Source organism: Colobus angolensis, unplaced genomic scaffold, assembly GCF_000951035.1.
Source record: "Colobus angolensis palliatus isolate OR3802 unplaced genomic scaffold, Cang.pa_1.0 Scaffold10, whole genome shotgun sequence".
Taxonomy (NCBI): Eukaryota; Metazoa; Chordata; class Mammalia; order Primates; family Cercopithecidae; genus Colobus; species Colobus angolensis.
The window spans coordinates 11839522-11865709 of NW_012110919.1; the positions used below are offsets into that span (position 1 = coordinate 11839522).

A 26188-nucleotide genomic window follows, 5' to 3' on the forward strand; every position below is an offset into this window, starting at 1 on the left:
TCTCCTGACCTTGTGATCCCCCGGCCTCGGCCTCCCAAAGTGCTGGGATTACAGGCGTGAACCACTGCGCCCAGCCATTGTGTGGATGGTCTTTATTTATTTCTGTAATACCATTTTCCCTCCCAACAAACATGGAAGAAAAAAGAAGAGACCGGTGGGAAGAAATGCCCTGGAGGACACACCTCTCCAATCTTTGCAGTTTTGAAGAGGGAGTGTTGAGGTGGAAGGCTTGGGGATATGGGGAGGATGGCCAGCCCCTCCTCTTGTCTCCCAGGTGGCTCTTGGCAGCCTTATAAAGCTTAAACTCATCAGTTATTTTGGAGACAATGCTTTTAAAAGAGTTGGAAGTCTGGGATATATGCTTAAATGGAAACTGGTTGAGATATCTCCAAAGCAATTTGCACACCTCCATCTTCCACTGCACTGAGTTCTCTTGGTCCCACCGGGGCTGCATGCACAGCAGCATGCAGTTCTTGTACAGTCTCTGGAGTCTGAAGGAGTTCCATTTGGTCTTATCGATGATCTGCACAGCTACCTCTTTCCTAGTTAGGGTGTGTCAGGCCAACTTCATGGTGGCCAAGTTACCCTGGTCGATGGTCTTGATGAGCCAGTAGTTTCCAGGAAGGGTATCCTCAGCAGAGATGCCTGAGAGGTCCTGCAGTATGTTGAATGATAGGGCTTGGAGTCAGGGTGTCCCGAGGTAGGCTCAAATTTGGGAAACACTGATTAAAAGCTTGGTCCAGATCATCTCAAAAGAATATAACTTCCAAAGCCCACCTGATGACCTAATCTTTATAATAGAATCAAAACACAATGCCAGAGAAAAATAAAAATAAACAAAAACAAATGCTAACACACTAAATTTAAAAAGAAAAATGAGAAAAAGAGATATGAATTTGTAGCTTTCCTTTCTTATAATGTCTTTGTATAGTTTTGGTATTAGGGTAATGCTGGCCTCATAAAATAAGTTAGAAAGTGTTCCCTCTGCTTCTGTTTTCTGGAAGAGATTGTACAGAATGGTATCATTTCTTCTTTAAATGCTTGACATTTAAATCCTTGACAGAATAAACCAGTGAAACCATCTGGGCCTGTTGCTTTCTGTTTTAGGTTATTAATTATTGATTCAATTTCTTTAATAGTATAGGCCTATTTTGGTGACCAATTTCTCCTTGTTGAGTTTCGGTACGGTATATCTTTCCAGGAATTTCATCTAAGTTGTCAAATTTGCAGGCTTAGAGTTATTCATATTTCTTTATTTTCCTTTTAATGTCCATGGGATTAGTAATGATGGGCCTCTCCTTCATTGCTGATATTGGTAATTTATGTCTTCTCTCTCTCTCTCTTTTCTTGGTTAGCCTTGCTGGGCTTGGTTAGCCTAGCCTTATTAATTTTATAGATCTATTTTATTGAATCTATTAATTTTTATCGATCTATTTAAAGAACCAGCTTTTGGTTTCAGTGATTTTTCTCTATCATTTTCTTACTTTCAATGTCATTGATCTCTGCTCTAAAATTTACTTTTTTTTTTTTTTTTGCTTATTTTGGATTTAATTTGTTCTTTTCTAGCTTCCTAAAGTGAAAGCTTAGATTATTGATTTTAGATCTTAATCAATATATGCATTTTAGTGCTATACATTTCTTGTAAACACTGCTTTTGCCACATCCCATAAATTTTGATGAATTGCGTTTTCATTTCCATTTAGTTCATTTTCACTTAGTTCTTTAAGTAGTCACCTCTATGTCTTCTATATGCATTATGTGTAACCTTTTAGAAACGCTTTGTGATGTAAGATGTGTTATATTCCTATATTTCTCTAAATCAAATTTAATCTCTTCTAAGCTCACAACTCTCCCGGTTGATGTGAAATTCATTTGGTCTGTGTTTGAGAATATTCCTTCCTCCAGGATTGTGCGCAAACCCCAGGATCATGTTCAAATTTTAACTGGTCCCTTGAATGTGAACAACTCAGCCACAGTCCAGCATGGACATCTTACCCCAGGGTTTTCGAGGCCATGGTTCTTAGTATCTTCCTGTCTTCATCTCAGAACTACATCATCGGAGATCTGTCACTCCTCTAGAAGCTCTTTATTAGTGCTGGTTCAATACTCACAGAACCTCCCAGACTCATTCCATTCCCAATTCTACAAGCATTGACTTCCACCTCCAACATCTTTGAGATGATCCAATATAACCGTTTCAATGAGAGGTTGAAAACAAAAATCATATGTGAGAGTTATCTTTATTTAGAGACAGAAACATTGCAGCTTTTGTGCCAGCAAGTGAACAAGAGTTTCTGCCCTCTTGGGGTGGAAAAGAAAATGGAAAAGCAATAGAAGCAAGAACAAAGCACACATAAATACCTTCATCAGTTATCCGTTCATCTTAATGTTCCTACAATTATTGCAAAACAATCATTTATGAACTCAAATTGGGGAAGGTAACAAGTTTGTTATGGGCTGTGCACTTGCCATGCTGTGTAAAACCTGGGTAGATTCATGTCTCAAGATAATTTTTAAAAATGTAAACTTCCTACTAAAAGAACAGCATAAGGCAGTGGTTAAGAGCACAGAGTCAGCTGGGCACAGTGGCTCATGCCTGTAATCCCAACACTTTGGGAGGTCAAGGCAGGAGGATTGCTTGAGTCCAGGAGTTTGAGAGCAGCCTAGAAAACATAGCTAGACTCAGTCTCTACACAAAAGTTAAAAATTATTAATAGCTGGGCATAGTGGGGTGCACCCGTAGTCCCAGCTACTCAGGAGGCTGAGATGAGAGGATCGCTTGAGCCCAGGAGTTTGAGACTTCAGTGAGCTATGATTGCACTGTGTGCTCCACCCTGGGTGACAGAGCAAGACCTTGTCTAAAAAAAAAAAAAAATAAAAAGAGTGCATAGGGTGAGCCTATCAAGGTTCACATCTGAACTCTACCATTTGTTCTCTGCAGGACCTTGAGCAAATTAACCTCTTTGTCACTCAGTCTCCTCTTTGGTAAGAAAGCGATAATAATAGTATCTGCTTCATTGGATTGTTATGAATAGGAAATGAATTGCCATTTACCATTTTAGAACAGTGCCTGGCACAAAACAAGTGCTGTATAAGTGGAGACAGACCTAGAAGCTGTCTCCATTTAGGTCACCTTGAATGGAAAGATATCTAATTACTCACCTCTGTGTGTTTGCTGCTATTTTAAAAGCTTGTAGGCCCTTAAAGTTTTACAACATCAACCAATATTTTATTGTTTGCAAAGTAGTGGGTGGCCTACTACCAGTGGCTACCAGTATCAGTCACTGGAGTCTGGTACATGCATGTGTATGTACATGTATGTGTGTATGACTTGAGAATAGGGTGTGGTATGTGGCTTCCACCAGTATAAAGAAGCACGAGAATTGCTTAAACCTGGGAAGCAGAGGTTGCAGTGAGCTGAGATCATACCACTGCACTTCAGCCTGGGCCACAGAGCAAGGCTGCATCTTGGGAAAAAAAAAAAAAAATAGAGGTAGAAAAGCAGTGTGCAATATTCTGCAGAATCGAGGAATCCATGTAAAAGTACCATCCTCTAGCTATTTGCTTGCTACCCCAGGGATCCCATTGGTGCTACACATTCCCCAGATGGCAATGCCAACTCTGTCTACTCATCCTGTATTGCTAGCAACGCTCTGTTCCTCGGTGAATTTCCTTTCCATTCATTTTCAAATGACTTTTCTGATATGAGCATTGTTGAATATGCACAAGAAAGAGCAAGACAGAGGCAGAGTTATGTGTATGGATAGATTTGCATAAGTATAAATACAGTATATGTACCCATATTTAAATGATATAATGATAATATTGTGTTGCTATCTCAGAGTGAAAGCTAATTAATTCAACTATTGAGATGATAATGATTTCTTTTTCAGTTAATGCCAGAGTCAAAAAGCCCTGCAGAATGATTCTACGCACTGTTCCTTTGACTCATCTTGGAAGAAAGAGTTTTATTCTGTTAACTATTAAGCTGTCTATCAGTATCTATGACAGTTTTAAAGGAAATCATTCCTGGGAGGGGCAGAAGATTATTAGTAGGAAGGCTGACTCATGTAGGCTCAAGAGGACATTGAGGTCATGATTTGGTACCAGGAAAGAAAAAATCCTCTTTTTGCTTTTAGTCTCTTAAAATGCATGCTTTGGTATTTGCACTCTCAATATCAACACTGATCTGCAGCACAAAATCTTTTTTTAGACTTTATTTGGTTGGATTTGACATTTAGGAAAATGTTAAGATCTCTCCTACTGAAATTTACACCATCTGAAAAATTCACAAGCAAGTCCGTGACTTTCTTAACCTTGACATCTCTAACTTTTCCTTCAGCCTCTGTTTTCATATTTCACAAGTTACCAAAGCTTGATATTCTCTCTGTTTCCTCCTTTCTATTCTGTCCCACTTTAATTCAGGCATTGGTAGCCTCTCAGTTGTATTATGGCAATAGTCTCCTGTCTCTAGTCTCCAATACCCGTTCCACCTTTCTTTACCTTGCTCCAAGGAGCTTCCCAACATACAGGTTAGGTCATACTCTCCCCTGTCAAAGCCTTTAATGGCTTTCCTCTTTCAACATGGTAAAAACTCAACTCCTTTGCTTGGCATTCAAGGACACTTCATCAGATTCTGTTCCTACTACAACTGCTTACCCGTCTCCCACTAATTCTCTCCATACTCTACCCTACTGCCACCAAGACGGAGTATCTACCATTTCTTGGAATTTTCATAACACCCTGTTTGTTCATTTTTCTGAATGTCTTTCCCCCATCATGGTCCATGTTTCTAAAACCTTACTTATTCTTCAAGGCCCAAATCAAATTCTATTTCCTTCACGGATCTCTCCCTGATTCTGGCTACTCTTAATTAATCAGGATCACTCCCAGTCTATATACAATGCCTTTTCTTCGAGGCACTTGACTTCTAGCAGTTAGGAAATCATCATATTATACTTACCTTGTTAGAACAATTTTTAAGTGCCTTCTGCTGGAAAATTGTCATAAGAAATATGCAGCTCTACATGGGTGCAATGTAATTGCTGCCTCTCCTCCTTAAATGCGGCACAATCTTGACAAGTATATGGCGTGGACCTGCTTCTACATTTCAATAATTTATTCCTTGTTTAGCTATCTTATTATTTGTATTTTGTATTATTCCGTAAATTTACTTCTGTTTATTCCAACTCAGCATGCAACCCTGAAGACAAGGAATGTCTTATTCATCTTGGTATTTCCCAGGTCAGAGAATGCAGCTTTCAGACAGTTTTTACTTAACAGTAAATTATTTTACTCTCTGGTGACCCAAGGGTGGTAATTGCAAGAGAGTGGTTAAGAGTACAGGCTTTAGTGCATGACTGCCTGGGTTTGAACCTTCCTAGCCAAGTACTAACCATGTGATCATGGCCAAGGTACTTAAACTCTCTGTACCTTTTTTCTTCATCTATAATAAGGGGACAAATAATACTATCTTCATCATAAAATTGATATGAGAATTAAATCAGTAAATGGAGGTAAAGTTGTTCAAACAATAGCTACTAAGTGCTTAATAAATGTTAGATATTATTCCAACAGTCTGTTAAAATAAGAAGGACCCCTCTCAGTTTTGATAGAGACATGAAGACACTAGATGCTACATTCCAAGGTGAGCCCATCTGGCAGAAATTTCACAGTGGATATTTAAGAACCAGTTAAACATGTCACTTATTTTGAGAGAATGAAGAGATCAGGAGTTGGAAATTATAGAGAGGTCTTGTAAAGATTTTGGAGCATGTGACTGGTGTGCTGTGTGAATCTTACATCCCTACTGCAAAGGAGAATGTTGGAAGCGGGAGTGTCTGTCCCTCGGGCCACCACTGGAACGTGTAGTAACTTTTTGAGAACTGGAAAATGGTGTCCCCTTGTGTCCCTAAAATGTATACTGAAGAGGTCCTATTGCTCCAAGCCCAATGAAAGAGTCTTCAAGATGATTACTTGAGTAGGTTGACATGTATCCCCTGAAGCTGATGGACGTGGGGACTTTGTGTCTCGCTTTCACCTGAGAAGTTGAAAGGCAGGAAGCCGGGTGGCTGACTGCTCCTGGATAAGTGGGAGAGATTTCCCTGCTCCACAGAGATTGCTAGATCAGAGAAAGCCATTATGGGGTTATCTTAGGTCCATGTCAAGAGAACCACAAGGAGTGACCTCAGTATAAACGTCGTGGAGTGAATCGCCAAATTCCTAGATGTTGAAGGAGACACATACCATGGGCTAGAATAGAGATGTATTTGCCCTCATCAAAAAAGTTCAGATGAGGCTGGGCATGGTGGCTCATGCCTGTAATCCCAGCACTTTGGGAGGCTGAGGCGGGCAGATCACTTGAGGTCAGGAGTTTGAGACCAGCCTGGCAAACATGGTAAAACCCCGTCTCTACTAAAAATACAAAAATTAGTCGGGCATGGTGGGTGGCACTTTTCATCCCAGCTGCTCCAGAGGGTGAGACAGGAGAATCACTTGAACCCAGAAGGCAGAGGCTACATGAGCCGAGATTGTGCCACTGCACTCTAGCCTGGGTGACAGCATGAGACTGTCTCAAAAAAACAAAAAACAAAAAACAAAGTTCAGGTGAAAGTATCCCGAAGATGAGAAGTCTCTAAAGAACCCAACCCAATGGAGAGTCAACTTTGAAAACTTGCTACGCACAAACCAGCTTACAGCAACACTAGTCGAGTAACTGCCTTCCTGTCATTTCTTCTCTTACCTCTCTCACAGTCCTCTCCCTATTCAACACTGCCTCCTTGACTCTGAAAGTGTCAGGAACTATGGTTAGTCAGATGGAGGAGAAAGCAGAAAGTGGGGAAATGGAGCAGCAGAGTTGAAGCCGGTTACCTCCCTTTTTCACTCTAGGCATCTTACCTGTTAACAGGCTGCAGCTGTGCTATGCCTTCTCGGGGGAGATGTTTGCTTTTAGCTCAAGGTTGGCATTTTAATTATTATGCCAGGCTGGCATATAAAGTACTGAATTGAAACCTTGAATGCCATTTTCTCCCTGAATGCCTGGTTAACAGCAACTCACTTTCCAAAACTTAGTGCAATGCTGACTTCCTATCCTGACCTCTTTATCCCAAACAGGAGTCTGTGTGTTTGCTCTGCCGCCATGCAGCTTTCAGAGCCCAGACAACATGTAATTCCACTTGTTTAGTTGTTTGTGTGTCTTTGTCTGCAGCCAGCCTTTAAACTCTCAGAGCCCAGGGGTGAATTGTTTGCCTTTGTATGCTTGGCACTTAGTGCTCACTGGCATAGAATTGTCCCCCAATAAAGATCTATGAAAGTAATTTATCTTAGAAAACAAATTCACATTTTTCCTAAGAGAGGCTATAATTCAAACTTGTCTTTATTTCTGAAAGATAAATTTAAAACAACAGCCTTCTCAACAACACAATGTCGTATAAAGTATTTGTCACTGGTGTGCTCAAGGATGGCCTGGGTGCTCTTTAGCAGTTTGTGAGAAAATGTCCTGGCACCTCTCAATCCAAACCTGTGTTTTTCCTGAGAAGCTGTAAGAGGACTTTTTACACTTTTCAGTGTTTCTCCCACAGGTTTCTTCAGGAGAAGTATTACCAAAAACGCCGTGTACAAGTGTAAAAATGGGGGCAACTGTGTGATGGATATGTACATGAGAAGAAAGTGTCAAGAGTGTCGACTAAGGAAATGCAAAGAGATGGGAATGTTGGCTGAATGTATGTATACAGGTATTCACTTCAAGCAATTACATTTCACTAAAAATCTCTTAAGGAGGGAGATGTCAGGTAACTCATCACGAGAGTGCTACTTCACATATTAAAGAAGGAACCTACTAAGCCATCTAAGTTCTTGAAAAGGGTAATAAACCACTGAAATTGTCCAAACTGTCAACTAAAGAGCATTTTAGTCACCCAAAAGAAATGCCTGTTTTTTTTTGTTGTTGTTGTTGTTCTTTGTCACAGTGAACTATACATGGAGTCCAGTGGCATTAGCATACCATTCAAGTAACGTGCTTTAATGAGCTATGAATGACAGTCTAAAAGTTTCCTCTAAATTTGATTTTAATATACTTATTATTTATTGCTTAATTAGTATACAAATTCACTATTGTGGAAAAAAATGAGTGCTTTATAAGATATAACTGCCTTTGGATCGTCTAAATAGAGTTTTAAACCAAGTCATTTTATTAAGAATCTGTCTTCTCTTAGTGCAGCTTTGAACCAATTTGTATAGGTTTACACCGGAAATTAACTACTCCCAGTTTTAATATAATTTTGTCCTTCTATCTGATAAGGAGACACTGTATTAAACTGCTGGCTTTGTGAGGAACTATAATCTTCATCAAAAATTGGAATGCATGCTAGTATATAACATAATTAATTTTTCATTCTGCAAATTCTACAGACCACTCAGATTCTGAGATATGTCCTGTTTCTCCTCAAAACACAAATAGACAAACAAATGTCACCAAGGGGCTGATAGCATTCAGGCAGGGAATGCCACATGAAATAAAAGCCTTCAGAAGGTGACTCCAGTTCTATTGTTACCAAACTGTACAGGCAACTGGGATGGACCCAGGGAAATAATGCGTGCAGGTTGGGGGAAAATAGGTCTGTGTAAATAATCCAGGTCTGGGTGGATGAAAGTTTTATAGTAGCTGATCACAATCTCGTCTTAGCATACATGAAACGAGAGCCTGCAATAGGGGCTGCTGCTGGAATCCAATCTCGCAATGGAAACACTTACTCTGACACTGCACAGCTCATATTGCTCATCACTGAAATATGAACTTGTTCCAGCTGGAGCTCTGAGGACATTTTGCGTGAAGCCACATATAGCAATCTATAATATTTACGAACACAAACTCATCCAGTAACAGATGCAGATATCTCATGGTTCTATAAAATAAATTCCCTGTACAAAGAAATTCCTGGAACTTTGTTTTATTGGCATTGAGAGAAGAGTAAGGACGTTAAATGGGATGAAGGGAAGATTGTTTTACATTATTTTTAATAGCTCCCTTTAAGTGTAAATCAATGAGGTTGATTGATCATTCAAAGACGTTTTTAAAGTCACCTTGTATTATTTTTATTTTTAACTATATTCTCGGGAATTGGCACTGTTCTCAAAATTAACAGGATTTTAAAAATTTCCCTAAAGGATGCTAACATTTGTTTTTCTCAATAAGTTTATATATGTTTAATGTGAAATTCAATATCCTTCTTCTGGTACAATATGTAAACATGGCTGAAAATAATATTAATGGCATGTTTTAAAACACTAATTTTCATGGTCTCCTAGAGCAGGAACTGGGAGAGTGTCATTCACCTTTTCATTGACTGAATCCCTTGCATTTGTATAATGCTTTCGTATCACAAGTTCTTTATATAAAGCCCATTTTAAAATGATCTGATTGCTTTTAATCTACACAAAACTCTATAAGGTAGATATGATTCCCATTTTACAAATGAGGAAACTGAGATTCACAGAGGTTAAACTATTTGTTCAAGGTTAAATCTCAAACCTTGGCCTTCCCTTCTTAAAACGCATAAAGGGCTATCATTAGTTCTGTGTCATTGTATAGGGGATCTTCTGGGCCAGGTACATATCAGTGGTTTTATGACCACACACCCAACAGTACTTTCTGTGATTAGTGAAGTCTCTATGCTTATTTATTTTAGGCTTGTTAACTGAAATTCAGTGTAAATCTAAGCGACTGAGAAAAAATGTGAAGCAGCATGCAGATCAGACCATGAATGAAGACAGTCAAGGTCGTGACTTGCGACAAGTGACCTCGACAACCAAGTCATGCAGGGTAATAATATGCAATGGTGTCTGCCAAGACTGGCAGGAACTGAGTTTCTAGGTACATAGTGAGCTGGTCAGGAGGCTTTCAAATTAAAGCCACAGGCACAGCTGAATTTCTAGTCTAATTGTTCATTAAAATGGATTCCTAATACATACTTTGATGTAAACATTCAAATAATAGCAGTGCATAAACTAAAAAGTGAAAGTTTTCCTTCTCTCTGACTCCATTCCAGTCCTACTACCTAGTGTTTGCCAGCAGGAATGATTTGGTGTATAAAATGTTTTTTTTTTTTTTTCCCCACAGAGTATTGACCATTTTTTCCCTCTTTTTGAGAAGAAAGGCTCAAACTGGGAAGAATGTGGTCTCAATAGAGGCTGTGGATTAATCCTTATAAATGAGTAAAACAGGGTGAATACACATGTGTGGACCCATAGAGAAAAGTTCTACACACTGAGGTCACAAATTTCTCAAGAAATCCATTGAGCAACTCAGGACAAAATAGGGGAACATCATCCAAGATGTTTAGACACATTGTGATAATGCACAGGATATTTGATGGAATTTTATTTTGCCATTAGCTGAAAAACCAATAAGCTATGATTGTCCAAACCATACCCTTCTCAATATTTATTCATTATTGACAAAGAAAACTTTATCCACATTTAGTTTTATAAATACATAATTTTATATTTATTTAAGAAAAAGTATTTTATATGAAAGCATTATTTTGCCATAGTGCTTCATCAGTAACACTTTGGTATAAGAAAGCAAAGAGTTGACATAAATATTCACACTCTTCAAAAGATGCTGTAGAGGGAGAAAGAGATGTTTGGGGTCTGAATTGTCCAGATTATTGACTCTCTATTTTAGAGGTTGACAAACTTTTTTCTTTAAAGAGCTTTGCCCACATGGTATCTACAACAACTACTCAACTCTACCATTTTAGTGCAAAAGTAGCGTAGACAACACATAAACAAATGAGTGTGACTGTGTTACAATCCAATGGATTTGGTCCATGGACCACAGTTTGTTGATCCCTCCTCCACATGAATACTCTTAGATGATTTCTCCAAGTGGAATTCAAGTAGAATACTATATGAATGTAGTATTCATAGTAGTCATACTATGTGAGAACCTTTCATTAGTTATAATTAAACCTTGAACTTTCAGTGACCTTCAATATGAATGGGCTCAATAGTCTTCATATCTAGACTACCATTTATTCCTAAGAAATACACAAGCAGGATATTTTGTAATTCATATTTTATAGATAGGAAAATACAGTGAAATGTGATATGGCCTGCCCAAGGACCCAGAGAAAGAAATTATACACTCTATTAGAGCTCATAATTCCTGCTGTATTTATGGCTTTTAAAAAAAATAATTTCTGCTATTAGGTCCCTCCAGATGAATGCACAATATAGAAAGAAGGCTTTATACACACCTTCCCTAACACCTTTTATTTTCTTGCCAGTGTAGGAGAAAACTGAACTCACCCCAGATGAACAGAGTCTTCTACATTATATTATGGATTCATATAACAAACAGAAGATGCCTCAGGAAATAACAAATAAAATTGTATGTATAATATCTGAAAATATGTGGGTTTAATGTTAATATTTCCTGGAGATTTTACTGCCTTGAAGGTATAATTTATATGTGAATTTGTTACTTTGAAATGATTAGAGCTGAGAATTCAAGTTAGACTTTTAAACTCTTAGCAACATTAAACAATTCAAGAGTAAGAAGTCTCCCATCTATCTTGATAATTGCCCTTCAAAGATCTGAGAAACAGTAAGATGGGTTTTCAAATTTTATCATCTAAATCTAGTTTTTCTTTAGTCTAATGGTTTTATATTATTGTTTTCTTGTCTACTTATTAATCATTTTTTTTCTTAAAATTTAGTTAAAAGAAGAATTCAGTGCAGAAGAAAATTTTCTCATTTTAACGGAAATGGCAACCAATCATGTGCAGGTTCTTGTAGAATTCACAAAAAAGCTACCAGGTATTTTTTAAATAATCAAAGTTAATATTTATTGAGAGTTTAAATATGTGCCCACAGATTAGATTACCTATTTTACATACGGTGTTTTATTTTTCAAAACATTCCTGTGACATCAGCTCTATTTTCAGTATTACTTTGCCAAGTATTTTCACATGTACTTATTTCACTGCTATTCTCTGCAATAGTCTTGTGACATTGAGAAAGGCAGGTCTGTTCTTTGTAAAATGAAAATCATCTAATATCTGATTTAAACTAACAAGTCTAACTACTATAGACATAAGATATTAGAACTAGAAAGGATATTTAAAATAATGTATAATAACTCTTCAAAATCAGTAGATTAAAAATTGAAACTTTGCAAAGTTGTCATTCACCCATTTATTCCTTCAGGAAGCAGTTGTTGATACCTACTCTATACTAAGTGCCTGACTATTACCTTCGGGGAGAGTGGTCAGAGGTGATAATAATAATAATAATAATAATAAATACACATACATACACATACACACAAACTGCTGTTTGAACAGAGAGGAACTGGTTGCTAATTGTGTCTAGGAAAGATGGAGAGACTTCAGGGATGATCATATTTGAGTTGAGTCTAAAAGAAAAAGAAGTTTTCCAGTTGGCATGGAGAAGAAGTGGCATTCCAAGTTGAGAGATCTGCTTGTTTTTTTGTTTTTGTTTTGTTCTGTTTGAGATGGAGTCTCGCTCTGTTGCCCAGGCTGGAGTGCAATGGCATGATCTCGGCTCACTGCAACCTCTGCTTCCCTAGTTGAAGCAATTCTTCTGCCTCAGTCTCCTGAGTAGCTGGGACTACAGGCACATGCCACCACACCCAGCTAATTTTTGTATTTTTAGTAGAGTTGGGATTTCACCATACTGGACAGGCTGGATTCGAAGTCCTGACTTCAAGTGACCTGCCTACCTTGACCAAAGTGCTGGGATTACAGGATTGAGCCACCATGCCTGGCCGAGAGATCTGCTTGTTAAAAGGCACTGAGGCATGAACAAGAATAGGATTATTCGAGATGGGAGAGAAAATTCAGTGTGGTAATAGCATAGTGTCTGTGGTGGGCTCCTAGGTTAGACAATAAGGTAAGTTGGCACCAGACAAATGAAGGCCTAACTAAGGAATTTAATCTGTGTCCCCTGGTTAGTAAAGAGATTTTGGTGGTTTTTGTAACAGAGGGAAATGATGAAGTTTTTGTTATACAGAAATGACTTAATCAGGTTCATGTAAGATGAATTTGAATGGAAACGGTCTGGGGGCAGGGAAGATCAGGTAGTGTGCTACTGCACAAGTCCAGGCAACAGGGCTTGAAATAAAGCAATAGCGGTGGGGAAGAGAAGAAGAAACAAAAAGAAGAGAGATTCAAAAACTGATAGGGCTTGAGGAACAGTTGTATGTGTAAGGTGAGGGAGAAGGACTTAACTTATCCACACTCATTCTGATGGTGCCAGTATAGAAATTAGAATGTGGGAGTCTTCTTATATCCTAGCCTCAAATTCTTTTTGCCACATCATTAATGCTATCTAAGCTAATGGATTTTAGTTGTTTCAATGTTTATTAAAATATTGGTGTATTGAAATCCCATGGTCTGGAAGTATATAATAAATACCTTGTATAGCAGCATAATACTATAATATTAAATTACAGAAGATAACTTCTGATATAGGATATTAATTAAACATGTTAATTTGCCTTCTTTTTGCCATCATTATGCTATTATTTTATTAAATGTGTCACAGATAGACATAAGCCTACATAAAACTCATAAAGTGTGAGGAGAAAGTTCTCACTATCATTGAAACACTAATATGCTGTCATTTCTTTACTAACAATGAAAGAGGAACTTAATTTACTATATGCTAATTAAATGGAAGGCAGTATCAATAAAAAACTGGATGACATAAGAGTAAAAACTGTGGGGGAAAGAACTGGAAAAGGGAGATGTTTTTAGTTATTTATGGGAAGAGATTTTGTAAGTTCACATGGTCAGCTGGTCTTGAATCAAGAAATAATTGAAGACAAATAAAAACCTTATTCATAAGAAGGTAGCTTATCTGAAAGCAATACTAACATCTTAGCATCTCTTAATTCCCAGTGCCTAGCCTAATTCCTGAGGGAGTGAGTACAATTAGTGTGTGTTCAATGAGTAAAGCAGAAGGAAAAAATTTAAAATGTGGAAGGAAATAAAAGGCAAAAGACCCTTGAGAAGGAAAAAAAATGGACAATAGTGACAGAGATAGCATTATTACAAGTAATAATAGTAGGGATATAGTACCAATACTGAAGGGATATTTTGTGAAAAACTGAATTGAATCATTCCATTCAGTATTCATTGAGCACACCCTGTGCCAGGCACTGTCCAGGGTGCTGGAGTCCCTGAAAGCAGTAAGGCACGGCCCCTTTCCTCAAAGAAGCTCTTAGATCCTCTAGGATGGTGGCTCAGTCTTTAGCGTTGTTCTCTTCTCTATACTCCCTTTGCTATTTAGTTCTTCCTAAGCCATTTAGACCCTGATGGTGTTATCTCTATTCATGTGAGTACATGTGCCAGCATGCACACGAGCTTGTGTTTTGTTTCCCATTCATCCATTCATTCAATCCGTCAATTATCCAACAAATAACTCCTAGGTACTTGTTATGTGCCAGGAAATAGGGATACAAAAGAAAATAAAAACAAAGCCTCTACTTCCAAGAAATGTACACTCCAGCAGAGGTGGCAGATAATTAATGAATAAGCAAATAAATCTATAATATCATGTCAGGTGGTGATAAGTTCTATAAACTAAAATAAAGAAAGTAGATACTAGTAGTGGTGGGGAGTGTATTTTAGATTGGGGAATGCTGGAGCAGAGGCTTGATTGCAGGAGGGAGTGGGACATGGGGCTTGGGGATATCTGGGAAGAACATTCATCTCTGAGGCAAAAAGAGGCTTGTGTGCTCACAGCAGGGCCAGGGGGTCAGTGTGGCTGGAACACAAAAAGTAGGGGGAATAAGGAGTAGAAAATGAGTTCAGAGAAGCCGTTGGGACTGTACCATATAAGCCTGGATAACGACTTTGAATTTTCCAAGCAGTGTTATATTTCATCAGGTTGGCAATTCTTACCATATTTTTCTGATTTTCCCCTACCCTGTGTGTTGCAGTACTGAGTTCAGAGCAGATACACCAATTTGACTTTGATTGGCTTTTTTTGGGAAATACTACCCATTCTTTAGCTTGACTAAAGACTTGTGAGTTAGCTAAATATTCTGAGTGCATATAAAGTTTTTTTCTGGCTTGTAGATGCTTCCAATCTGCAGAGTTGACCCTGTCACATCAGGTGTGACTAACATAATGGCTCAAAGAAAATCTGCCTGCATCTAGTTTCTGAGGGTTTCTTCATCTGAATCAGTGTATCTATGCCATAATATATGTATCTGCTTGGACTTGACATCTCCCTTTGCCCAGCTTGTTTAATAAATTCTGCTCAATGAAGATAACAGCCTCTATTTTGTTGGCGAGTACAAATGGACTCAACTAGACTACCCAGTTGTAAAACAACTACAAAATCACTTGATGAAAATGTTTTATCAATGGCAATGATGGTTATCATAAAATATTGTTACTCCTTGATACTAATTTGATTATCATCATTACCTAGGATTTCAAACTTTGGACCATGAAGACCAGATTGCTTTGCTGAAAGGGTCTGCAGTTGAAGCTATGTTCCTTCGTTCAGCTGAGATTTTCAATAAGAAACTTCCGTCTGGTCATTCTGACCTATTGGAAGAAAGAATTCGAAATAGTGGTAAGTGATTTGGCTAATGGTAAAAGAGTTTGTTTCTATGAGTGAAATTGGTGTGCTCCATGAAGGCGGGGCTCTTGCCCATCTTATGCAATGTTATATGCTTGTTGTGCCTAGCATGAAGAATGACTCTAAAAAGATACATGTTAAATAGATAAGACTTCTAGAGGCTTAGTTCAAATATCTCTGTTGTAATAGCAAAGTAGCAAAACTACCCCTTTACCTCACTAAGATGAAGAGCCAAAGGAAGACTTTTGTAAAGATTGGAAAATTCATCTGATTTTTAAAAACTAGCACAAAGGAGCTGGGATTCTTCAGCCAAAAAAAAAAAAAAAAGATTATTTATTTAAAATTTTCAGGTATGTAAGACTAAGTATCCAGCTCTTATATATCTACATCAAAATAAAATAAGAAGACATTTTAATAGTAACATTTGTATGTCATTTACTAGGTTTCAGACACTTTTCTTTTTCTTTCTTTTCTTTCTTTTTTTTTTTAGACAGAGTCTTGCTCTTTGCCCAGGCCGGAGTATAGTGGTGTGACCTGAGCTCACTACAGCCTCTGTTTCCCAGGTTCAAGCAATTCTTGTGCCTCAGCCTCCCGAGTAGCTGGGATTATAGGTATGTACCACCACACCCAGCTAATTTTGGTATTTTTAGTAGAGACAGGGTTTCTCCATGTTTCCCAAGTTGGTCTCAAACTCCTGGTCTCAAACGATCAGACTTACTTGGCCTTCCAAAATGCTGAGATTACAGGTGTAAGCTACCATGCCCGACCAAATTTAACTTTTTTTTTTTTTTTTTGGAGACAGAATCTTGCCCTGTTGCTTAGGCTGGAGTGCAGTGGCGTGATCTTGGCTCACCACAATTTCCTCTTCCTGGGTTCAAGTGATTTTTTTGTGCCTCAGCTTCCCAAGTAGCTGGGACTACAGGTGCACGCCATCACACCCAGCTAATTTTTGTATTTTTGGTAGAGACAGGGTTTCACCATGTTGGCTAGGCCGGTCTTGGATTCCTGGCCTCAAGTGATCCACCTACCTCGGCCTCCCAAAGTGTTAGGATTAAAGTCATGAGCCACCACACCTGGTCGGTTTCAGACACTTTTCTAAATACATATATGATTTCATCTAATCTTCTCAAATATTCTATGAATAAATACTATTATCATTCCCATTTTGCAGATAAAAAAGCTGAGACAGAGAAAGGTTAAATAACTTTCCCAATGACAGAGAGGAAGTCTGACTTCAGAAGCTTTGTGTCAGATGGGCGCAGTGGCTCATGCCTATAATCTCAGAACTTTGGGAGCCAGAGGTGGGTGGATCACTTGAGATCAGGAGTTCAAGACCAGCCTGGCCAACACAGTGAAACCCCATCTCTACTAAAAATACAAAAAATTAGCTGGGCGTGGTAACACTGTAATCCCAGTTACTCAGGAGGCTGAGGCAGGAGAATTGCTTGAACCCGGGAGATGGAGGTTGCAGTGAGTCAAGATCACACCACCGCACTCCAGCCTGGGCAACAGAGGGAGACTCGGTCTCAAAAAAAAGAAGTTTTGTGTCTTAACCACTATGCTATACTAACTCTCAAGAGTTGAGATAATAGCACAAGTTACTCAGTGTTTAACTTATTGTGGAGTAACACTGTGACAGAGAAGCTCAAGAGACATTGAGATGAATTACCAGGAATTCTGTGCAATTTATCTTAGGAGATCCTTAAGATAGGATGAGTTCTTATTTTCCCGAGAGATTTCATGTATGGGTTGGGAGTGGAGAATGAATGAGATGACTTCTCAAGATCATTTCTTTCTAAAGTATTATTGTCTTATTATTAACCAAAGCAAATGTAAAGACTTTTAAAACCAATATTTTAGGATAGAGATTAGAGGGAAAGTTTTCAGGCAGTTCTGCATCTGTAATATAAGTGAAGTAATTTTTTAAATGGAAAATTATTTTTAATTTTAATGACATATTTCCATAGTCATTATGTTTTTTCCTAGTTAAAAACAAAAAGTGTAACTAGCATCATTGGTAGATTTTAAAACCACACACTTTAAAAAGATGCATTATTCTTAATATATTCATTAATTTACTAGTCTATCAAATATTTAAGGGCAAGGTACTATGGTGGCAGTGAAGAGAGAAATCAAGCATGTTCTTTCCCCTAAGAAGCTTACAGTCTAATGGGAAGAGATTAACTGTCCATGATTATGATAAAATATGGAAGAGAAAAACAGAGAGATGGTGACTCCTAGTTGACAGAGCTCCAAAAAAGTTTTATTAGCATTTGAGTTGGGACTTGAATGAGATTTGATTTGGATACCCAAGGTGCAGGAGAGAAGGACCAGCAGAAGCAAAGAGAAAGAGGCAAGAAAGCTCAGGGAATGCACACAAAGAAGGGTGAGTAGCTGAGCTGACTGGATTAAGGGTTACATTAAAGGGAAATAGAAAGGAAAAAAACACAGAATCAGATGAGAGGGCCTTGGATGCTGGGATAATTATTTTGTTATTTCCCAAGTGATAGGAGACATGGAAGATTTTTGAGCAGAGGAGGGAAAATGTCAAAATCAAGCTTTACAAATTTTCTAACAGTGTTAGGGTAAGCCAGTACAGAAGTCACTTCTTAGTAGGCAAGAAGTCTCAAAGATGTGACACTTGCTGTCAGGAGAAATGGAGAGAAGAGAAAGGATCTGGGAGATATATCTTTGCAGCTTATCAACTTTCGAAAGACATTATGTTGTCAAGAAATAAGGATTTTGGTCCTGGACTGATTGTGTGTGTGTCTGTGTCTGTCTGTCTGTCTCTCTCTCTCTCTCTGTGTGTGTGTGTGTGTGTGTGTGTGTGTGTGTGTGTGTGTGTGTGTCCAGGCTAAGGGGAAAAGGCTGACTCCGGTAACCTCCAAGGCACCATTCAGTTCCACAAGTCTTACTGCTTTTCTTCTCTTAACTAATTCAATTTTCCTGATGGGTGGTTCAGCTAGTCACTAGGCCAGCTTCTGAAGTATCCTGATTTTAAAGCCACAATCAATAACTGACAGTTCAACTTAGGAAAGAATTAAAGGACAGGCTGAATTTTCACATGTATGGATATAATTGTTGTTTTAGACTATTGAACATACACTGGTGGTTCTCTCTTTATGCAGAAAAGTATAGTGGCTTCAATCTGTGATGGGCAAAGCCTCAGCAGCTTAGCTTTGTCATTTATTTGATTCTGGCTTCCATGGACTGTGGCAGTGCTCCCTTTAAGAAAATCCCAGTCAGCCAAGCGTGGTGGCTTATGTCTGTAATCCTAGCACTTTGGGAGGCCAAGGTGGGTGGATCACGAGGTCAGGAGATTGAGACCATCCTGGCTAAGACAGTGAAACCCCGTCTCTACTAAAAATACAAAAAATTAGCTGGGCGTGGTGGCGGGTGCCTGTAGTCCCAGCTACTCAGGAGGCTGAGGCAGGAGAATGGCATGAACCTGGGAGGTGGAGCTTACAGTGAGCCGAGATTGCGTAACGGTACTCCAGCCTGGGGGACAGAGCAAGACTCCGTCTCAAAAACAAAAAATAAAAAATAAAAAAATAAAAAGAAAAGAAAAGAAAATCCATCAGTCAAATCTAATTCTTACAAAACTAGTAAGATAAAAAGGAATGATGACTCATGACAAAATTTATGCATTTTACTGACAGGTCTCTACTCTCTCTACTCTAGCAAATGTGTGTTTGGTTTATTCATCGAGAGAGTGGTGATTAAGGATACTGACTGTGGAATCGGGATTGAATGTGGGCTCCGCTACTTATTAGCTGCATGTCCCATTTTTTTAAAGCTGTTGAAATAGACCTCATAACCAATTTGATCTCTTTGAAATCATGTTTAACTTTAATATTTATTCTGTAGTCTTGCCTGAAGTTTGATAATAAAAACTTAATAAGACAGGGTTTTCTTCTTTTTGAGTCAGTATTTTATCCCAGGCACCTAGCACATGCCTGGCTCGGAGTGGGTGCTCAACAAAATTCTGTGGAACAAATGAAAAAAATGAATGAAGGTGTGTCCAGAGCTATAAAACTGGTCTGTTTATTTACTTTCCAGATGGTTGTTTCCCTGAATATCAGAGTTGTTAATGTCCAAAGCTGACAAGTAACCAACAAAAAGTTGGTTAAACATTCTTCTAAACCTTGCCTCTAGTAGTTGATTTGGGGAACAGATATCTCTTTTGCATTTGAGTGTAAGAAAAGGAAAAAGACAGTTTGGATATGGAAATTCTGTTGTGTTCTCTCTCCTCCTCCTCCTCAAAGATGAGTCATTTAAAGTTGATTCAGTTGCCAGACAATGAAAAAGAGGGGTGCAATGTCTGCCATATGAATGGAAATGTTTTAATGAGAGGGCATCTGCAGGAGAATTATCCAGTGGTTGTTACTATCTTTCTTTCCCTGTCTCTTTTTCTCTCCTGGATGCTCAACTTCCTTAAAAAAAAAAAAAAATCTTTGCCTGGCTCCATCAGATCTCCTGGGTCCTGAGCCAAGTCAGATGCTGCCACTTCCATGATGGCCACTGGGTTAGTACCAGATTCCTTCCCCAGCCTAGCTGAGGTGGGGAAAATCCCTTCCACTGTGGGTCAGCTGAAAGGGGAAAAATAGTCTTCCAAAAAAGTTTACAAGACTACTAATAGGAAAATTACACTTGTAGAAAGGCATGTATAAGGCTGAGCATGCTGACTCACAGCTATAATCTCAGCACTTCAGGAGGCCAAGGCAGGAAGATTGCTTGAGCCTAGGAATTTGAGACCAGCCTGGGCCACAGAGCGACACCCCATCTTTACAAAAAATTTAAAAAATTAGCTGGGCATGGTGGCACGGGTCTGTAATCCCAGCGAGTTGAGAGGCTGAGGTGGGAGGGTCGCTGGAGCCCAGGAGGTGGAGGTTGCAGTGAGCTGAGATTGTGCCACTGTACTCCAGCCTGGGTGACAGAGTAAGACCTTGTCAAAAAAAAAAGGCGAAGGGCATATATGCATAATGTTTGGATCTATTAATTATAGCACCAGAAAGGTAACAATTATTCAGCACCTATTGTGTGTCCGGCTGTATTCTCAGTGTTTGTGTGAGCTTTGGGTCCTACAGGAAGCAGATATCAACATGGGACTAAATGTGTCAGAAGTTAATTGGGGGAAATGCCTCTGAAGAATAAAGGGGGAGGAAGCAGGTGGAGTCTAGGAGACTCTACACCACCATGCTGATCTGACACCTGTGAAAGGGGAGCAGGAAGGCATGATTGGGCATGAAGAGCATCAGATCAGATCACAGCACAGTCCTGAGAAAGTCTCAGCTAGGCCATTGAAGAGGGACCTATTCTGAGTTGCCCACTGAATGGGCCAGCACTAACACACCCACTATGCTCAGTCACCAGTTGAGACAAGACTGGTCAAAGTGTGTCCTCAGCACTCACAGGGTGGCATCTGGAGGCTATCAGCCAGCCATACTGCCTACTGTGGGCTGTTTTTAAGGGTGATCTAAGTGGGTCATCTCCTTGGCTGACATTCTGCTACACAAAAAATATTGTTTGCTCGTTGTAGCACTTTGAGGTAGATATTACCAATTCTATGCCAGACCTAGACCCTGTTAATCCCAGTAACAAAATATCAGTCCCAAGTATCTGTTCCCTCTGATATTACCCTCTAACTTTCCAGCTTGCCACCTTCCGGTACCCTGACTCTAGGGATTCTTTGTTCCAATACAATGTCCATCACCGGGTGCGGTGGCTCACACTTGTAATTCCAGCACTTTGGGAGGCTGAGGTGGGTGGATCACGAGGTCAGGAGTTCAAGACCAGCTTGGCCAACATAGTGAAACCCTGTCTCTATTAAAAATACAAAAAATTAGCCCGGCGTGGTGGCAGGTGCCTGTAATCCTAGCTACTTGGGAGGCTGAGGCAGGAGAATTGCTTGAACCCAGGAGATGGAAGCAGCAGTGAGCCAAGATCATGCCACTGCACTCTAGCCTCGGTGACAGAGTAAGACTCTGTCTCAAAAAACAAACAAACAAACAAAAAACAAAAATCCATTTGTTGATCTTCCATCTACAAACCCTCCAGCCATTGACTCTACTCCCTTTTGCCTGACCACACTTTCCTCAGTATTTGTCTTAGGGTTCGTGGTTCATCAATATGATCATTTCCTTGGATCATTGACCAGATATCCTCAACTCTTTGTCTTTCTTTCACCCAAGAAAACCCTGTGGCTGATGAGTACAACTCTTTACCTACTCTGTGCTTGAGCCTGAGAACTGAAACAGTATGACTGGCTTACCCAAAGTTAGTGATCAAACACTTCAAGTGGACTTCAGTACTTTTCATGTATCCCTTTTCCCTAGTCAATTCACTCTTATTCTTATGGAAAATTGTCTTGTACCTTCTCTCTCTTCAAATTTCTAACATTTCTTCCCACTCATTCTCAATGATAACTTTGTTGAGAAAAGGTATCTTTCAAGAACGTGCCATAGGAGTTGGGGCTCAAGGACATGTGGTCAAACCCCAGCTTCAAGGAAATGTGATCCAGCTTAGAGAAAGATGAACTCCCCAAGCTTAGTCAATATGTCAAGACAGGGATTGTCACAAGAAACAAAGCCAGAGCCAAGTTCCTAGAATTAGGTGCACACAGAGCTCCCCAGGGTTTTCTGAGAGTTGACTTCATCCACATGAGCCAATGTGACTCCCTACCATTTTGGTAACATTCCAGCAAGTGGGGAGGGCAAAGGGGAAAAAGAGTAGTACACACTCCCTTTAAAGGAATAATCCTGAAGTGTTATGCACAACTTCACAGAGTTCCTCAGAGTTTTCTGAGTCTGGGCCAGAATTGAACCTGTTGAGGCAAGTGGTGTGGTTCTAGCCATGAAGACACAAAAGCTTCAAAAACTAAAGTCAGGCAGGTTACACCTTGGGGCTCCCATGATTTCTGGCTACCACATATTGCTGGAGCCTCTCTGCCACAAATCAGCTACCTCTGGCAGAAACAATTGTCTTATTCCTCTTTTTATTTTATTTTATTTATTTATGTATTTTGAGACAGAGTCTCACTCTGTCACCCAGGCTGGAGTGCAGTGACTGTGACGTTGGCTCACTGCAACCTCCTCCTCCCGGTTTCAAGTGATTTTTCTGCCTCAGCCTTCCTAGTAGCTGGGACTACAGGCGCCCTCCGCCCCCACCCACGCCCAGCTAATTTTTTGTATTTTTAGTAGAGACGGGATTTCACCGTGTTAGCCAGGATGGTCTCGATCTCCTGGCATCGTGATCCGCCCGCCTCGGCCTCTCAAAGTTTTGGGATTACAAGCGTGAGCCACCGCGCCCGGCCTTATTCCTTTTTATTAAATTAAGCACTTTATAAATACTTGTTTTTTGCCTGAAGAATATTTCTGATGGGCCGGGCACGGTGGCTCACACCTGTAATTCCAGCACTTTGGGAGGCTGATGCAGGAGAATGGCGTAAACCTGGGAGGCGGAGCTTGCAGTGAGCTGAGATCCCGCCACTGCACTCCAGCCTGGGCCACAGAGCGAGACACCATCTGAAAAAAAAAAAAAAGAAAGAAAGAAAGAAAAGAAAAGAAAAAGAACAAAAAACCCTCTGATGATCAGTTGTAGAGTAAAGATGATTTACATCCCCTAAACCTTCAGAACAGGCAAACTTTTCTGACTTGCGTCATCTCTCATCAGAATAGCTTCTCATATTTCTCAGTGTGGTGGCTCATTAGCCACCCCTTCTCACTTGATGAGATCCTTAGTCAGCTTTGAATCTTATCATTTTCATTTGACTCTACCACTAGGGCAACTGTCCAGTTGCAATGGAAGATCATTTCTACTAGAACCTGTATCTGTTTACTTATTTTTTTTAACAAGCCTTTACTGAGTACTTCTATGGGATAAGTACACTGGTGGTACAAAGATGAATAAGATGAAGTCATAATCCTCAAGGACTTCATCTTCTAGGGAAATATATATGAAAAGAATTAATCACAATAGATTTCATGCATAATTTAAGTTAGAGGTTTGGCTGCTGTAACAGAGACAAAAAATAAAGAGGGCTTAAACAACATGGAAATGTATTTTTATCTTATAATAGTCTGGGCATGAGGAGAATGGGAGTGACAGGGAATCTTCATAGTGTCCCTCTGTCACAGTTCTATCCATACAGATGGATGTCGTGCTCATCCATCCACAGAGAGCTGACTTCATCTGCATGGTCCAGTATGGCTCCCCACCATTTTGGTAAAAACACATTCCAAGCCAGACACGGTGGCTCACGCCTGTAATCCCAGCACTTTGGGAGGCCAAGGTGGGTGGATCACGAGGTCACAAAATTGAGACCATCCTGGCTAACACAGCGAAACCTCATCCCTACTAAAAATACAAAAATTAGCCAGGCGTGGTGGCATGTGCCGGTAGTCCCAGCTACTCCGAAGGCTCAGGCAGGAGAATCGGTTAAACCTGGGAGGCAGAGGTTGTAATGAGCAGAGATAGCGCCACTGCACTCCAGCCTGGGCAACAGAGTGAGACTCCATCTCAAGAACAAGCAAACAAATAAACAAACAAAAACACATTCCAGCAAGTAGGGAGAGCAAAGGGGAAAAAGAATGGCACGCCCTCCCTGTAAGTGAATAATCCTGAAGTGTTACACGTAACTTCTACTGGCATTCCATTGGCAAGAGCTCAACTTCTTCATCACACCTTGAGACAAGAGACCTGTAAAGAGAACTACTAATGCAATAACTAGGTAAGACATGATGAGGGTCTTGCTGGTTAGAATACATATAATCAAAAAGAAAAAAACCTTGCTTGTAATTTCGTAAGTTTCAGAACTTGTGATACCTCAAGTTTCAGAAAAGCTCAACAATGAAGTTTTCCAGAATATGATCTGTGTAAATAAATATGCATGTTTCTAGTTTATAATAAGATACTTTCTCCAAATATCAACCATATATTGTGACAATAAAAAAATCCATACTCACATGCTGCTGAATATTTTATTATGTATAATGTTTTAATTTATTAATATTTATGAATTTCCTTCTCCCAGTGGATTTTCAGAACATTGCCTCTTCCACACGGCGCATAAAAACCTGATCTTGCAAGATGACCTTTCAGACTAACTTTTTATTCTTATGCTAATACAATTCATCCTTATTTCTATTATACATTTAATTCCAGAGTAACATAATGTCTCAAAGTTACCCTCTTTATGCCTACGGAACTCTTTAAAGAATATGATATGAAATTTCTTTTTTTGTTCTTCAAATTCATACTCTTTTGTTTGCTATTATTAAATTCCAGTCACATACACAAAGATAACTGTCTCTGAGATGCTTTTAATGAGAGTTAGAGTGTTTATTTATGTTAATTGAGGCTTTAGAACATATCTGATATAATTTGTGCTTGAGTCGTTTCTATACAATTCTAGTGCATCATTGATTTTATTCCTAATGTACCATTACTTACAAACTAGGGGTTTAAGTTGGAATTGTTAATAAAAATAGGAATAGTCATAGTATATAAAATATTATAGGACTGAAATAAGTTTTCTAACACTGAATGAGTTTATATTTTGTTTTGTGGTTTTTTTTTGAGACAAAGTTTTGTTCTCATCGTCCAGGCTGGAGTGCAATGGCACGATCTGGGCTCACTGCAACCTCCGCCTCCTGGGTTCAGGCAATTCTCCAGCCTCAGCCTCCTGAGAAGCTGGGATTACAGGCGACGGCCAACATGTCCGGTTGATTTTTTGTATTTTTAGTAGAGATGGGGTTTCACCATGTTGGCCAGGCTGGTCTTAAATTCCTAAGCTCAGGTGATCTTTCTGCCTCGGACTACCAAAGTGCTGGGATTACAGGTGTGAGCCACCGCACCTGGGGCAAGTTTGCATTTTTTAACGTTAAGGAAATTAGTGATAACCTCTCAGAAATCAAAGCAATTTGTTCTGTTCACTTCAAATATAAATAACCCCTGACATTTATAGTAGTTTTGGGCCTTTTTCCATCCCCACAAGAGGCATAAATAAAATATTCAATTCAGTAAGAATTTACCAGTATGACAATATATCTTATGTTTTGCAATGTTTTGTTTTCACATGCATCATCCTGTTAGTGCTGCTCCCAATGACCCTCACTAGGTGAGTGTTACACTCCTATTTTATAGATGCAGAAATGGGCTTAGAGAGGCAAGATGACTTGCCCAAGGTCATACAACTAATCAAAAGCATGTGAGGAAATGAAGGCGGGCGTTCTAACTCACAGCCCAGCTCTCTTTCTATATGTGGCATCTGTCACTCACCAAGACCTAATATTTGCCCAGTTATCTGCTAGCAGGGAACATAAAGTAAAACATGGCTTCTGCCCTTCGGTTGAGGGATAAAGTATAAGTAGCAGTTAGCAATTTCAAATTGCTTTAAGTCAGTGATCAAATGAATAGACAATGAAGTCAGAGAAAGGAGATAATCTTGTTAGAGTGATGAAGTTGTAGCCCTTAGTAGTACCATACTAAAGTATACTGTGCTTATTTTTGTGATATGATTTCACTGCTTTAGCCTTTTCGGCTTACACAAAATGAAAACAGTTACCAGAAC

At 39.3% G+C, this 26188-nt stretch overlaps 1 protein-coding gene across 6 annotated transcripts in view; it reads left to right on the forward strand.

Moving 5' to 3' along the window:
- The window catches only part of NR1H4 (nuclear receptor subfamily 1, group H, member 4), an 83100-nt gene that overhangs the window by 46505 nt on the left and 10407 nt on the right, over window positions 1-26188 (forward strand). For 3 of the 6 annotated variants that reach the window (XM_011934686.1, XM_011934693.1, XM_011934669.1), the window contains 5 exons: window positions 7581-7733; window positions 9687-9820; window positions 11294-11392; window positions 11721-11820; window positions 15466-15612. In XM_011934686.1, coding sequence (XP_011790076.1) covers window positions 7581-7733; window positions 9687-9820; window positions 11294-11392; window positions 11721-11820; window positions 15466-15612 — 633 coding nt within the window. The remainder of the gene's footprint in view (window positions 1-7580; window positions 7734-9686; window positions 9821-11293; window positions 11393-11720; window positions 11821-15465; window positions 15613-26188) is intronic. The other 3 variants (XM_011934702.1, XM_011934676.1, XM_011934710.1) reach the window with 2 other exon arrangements.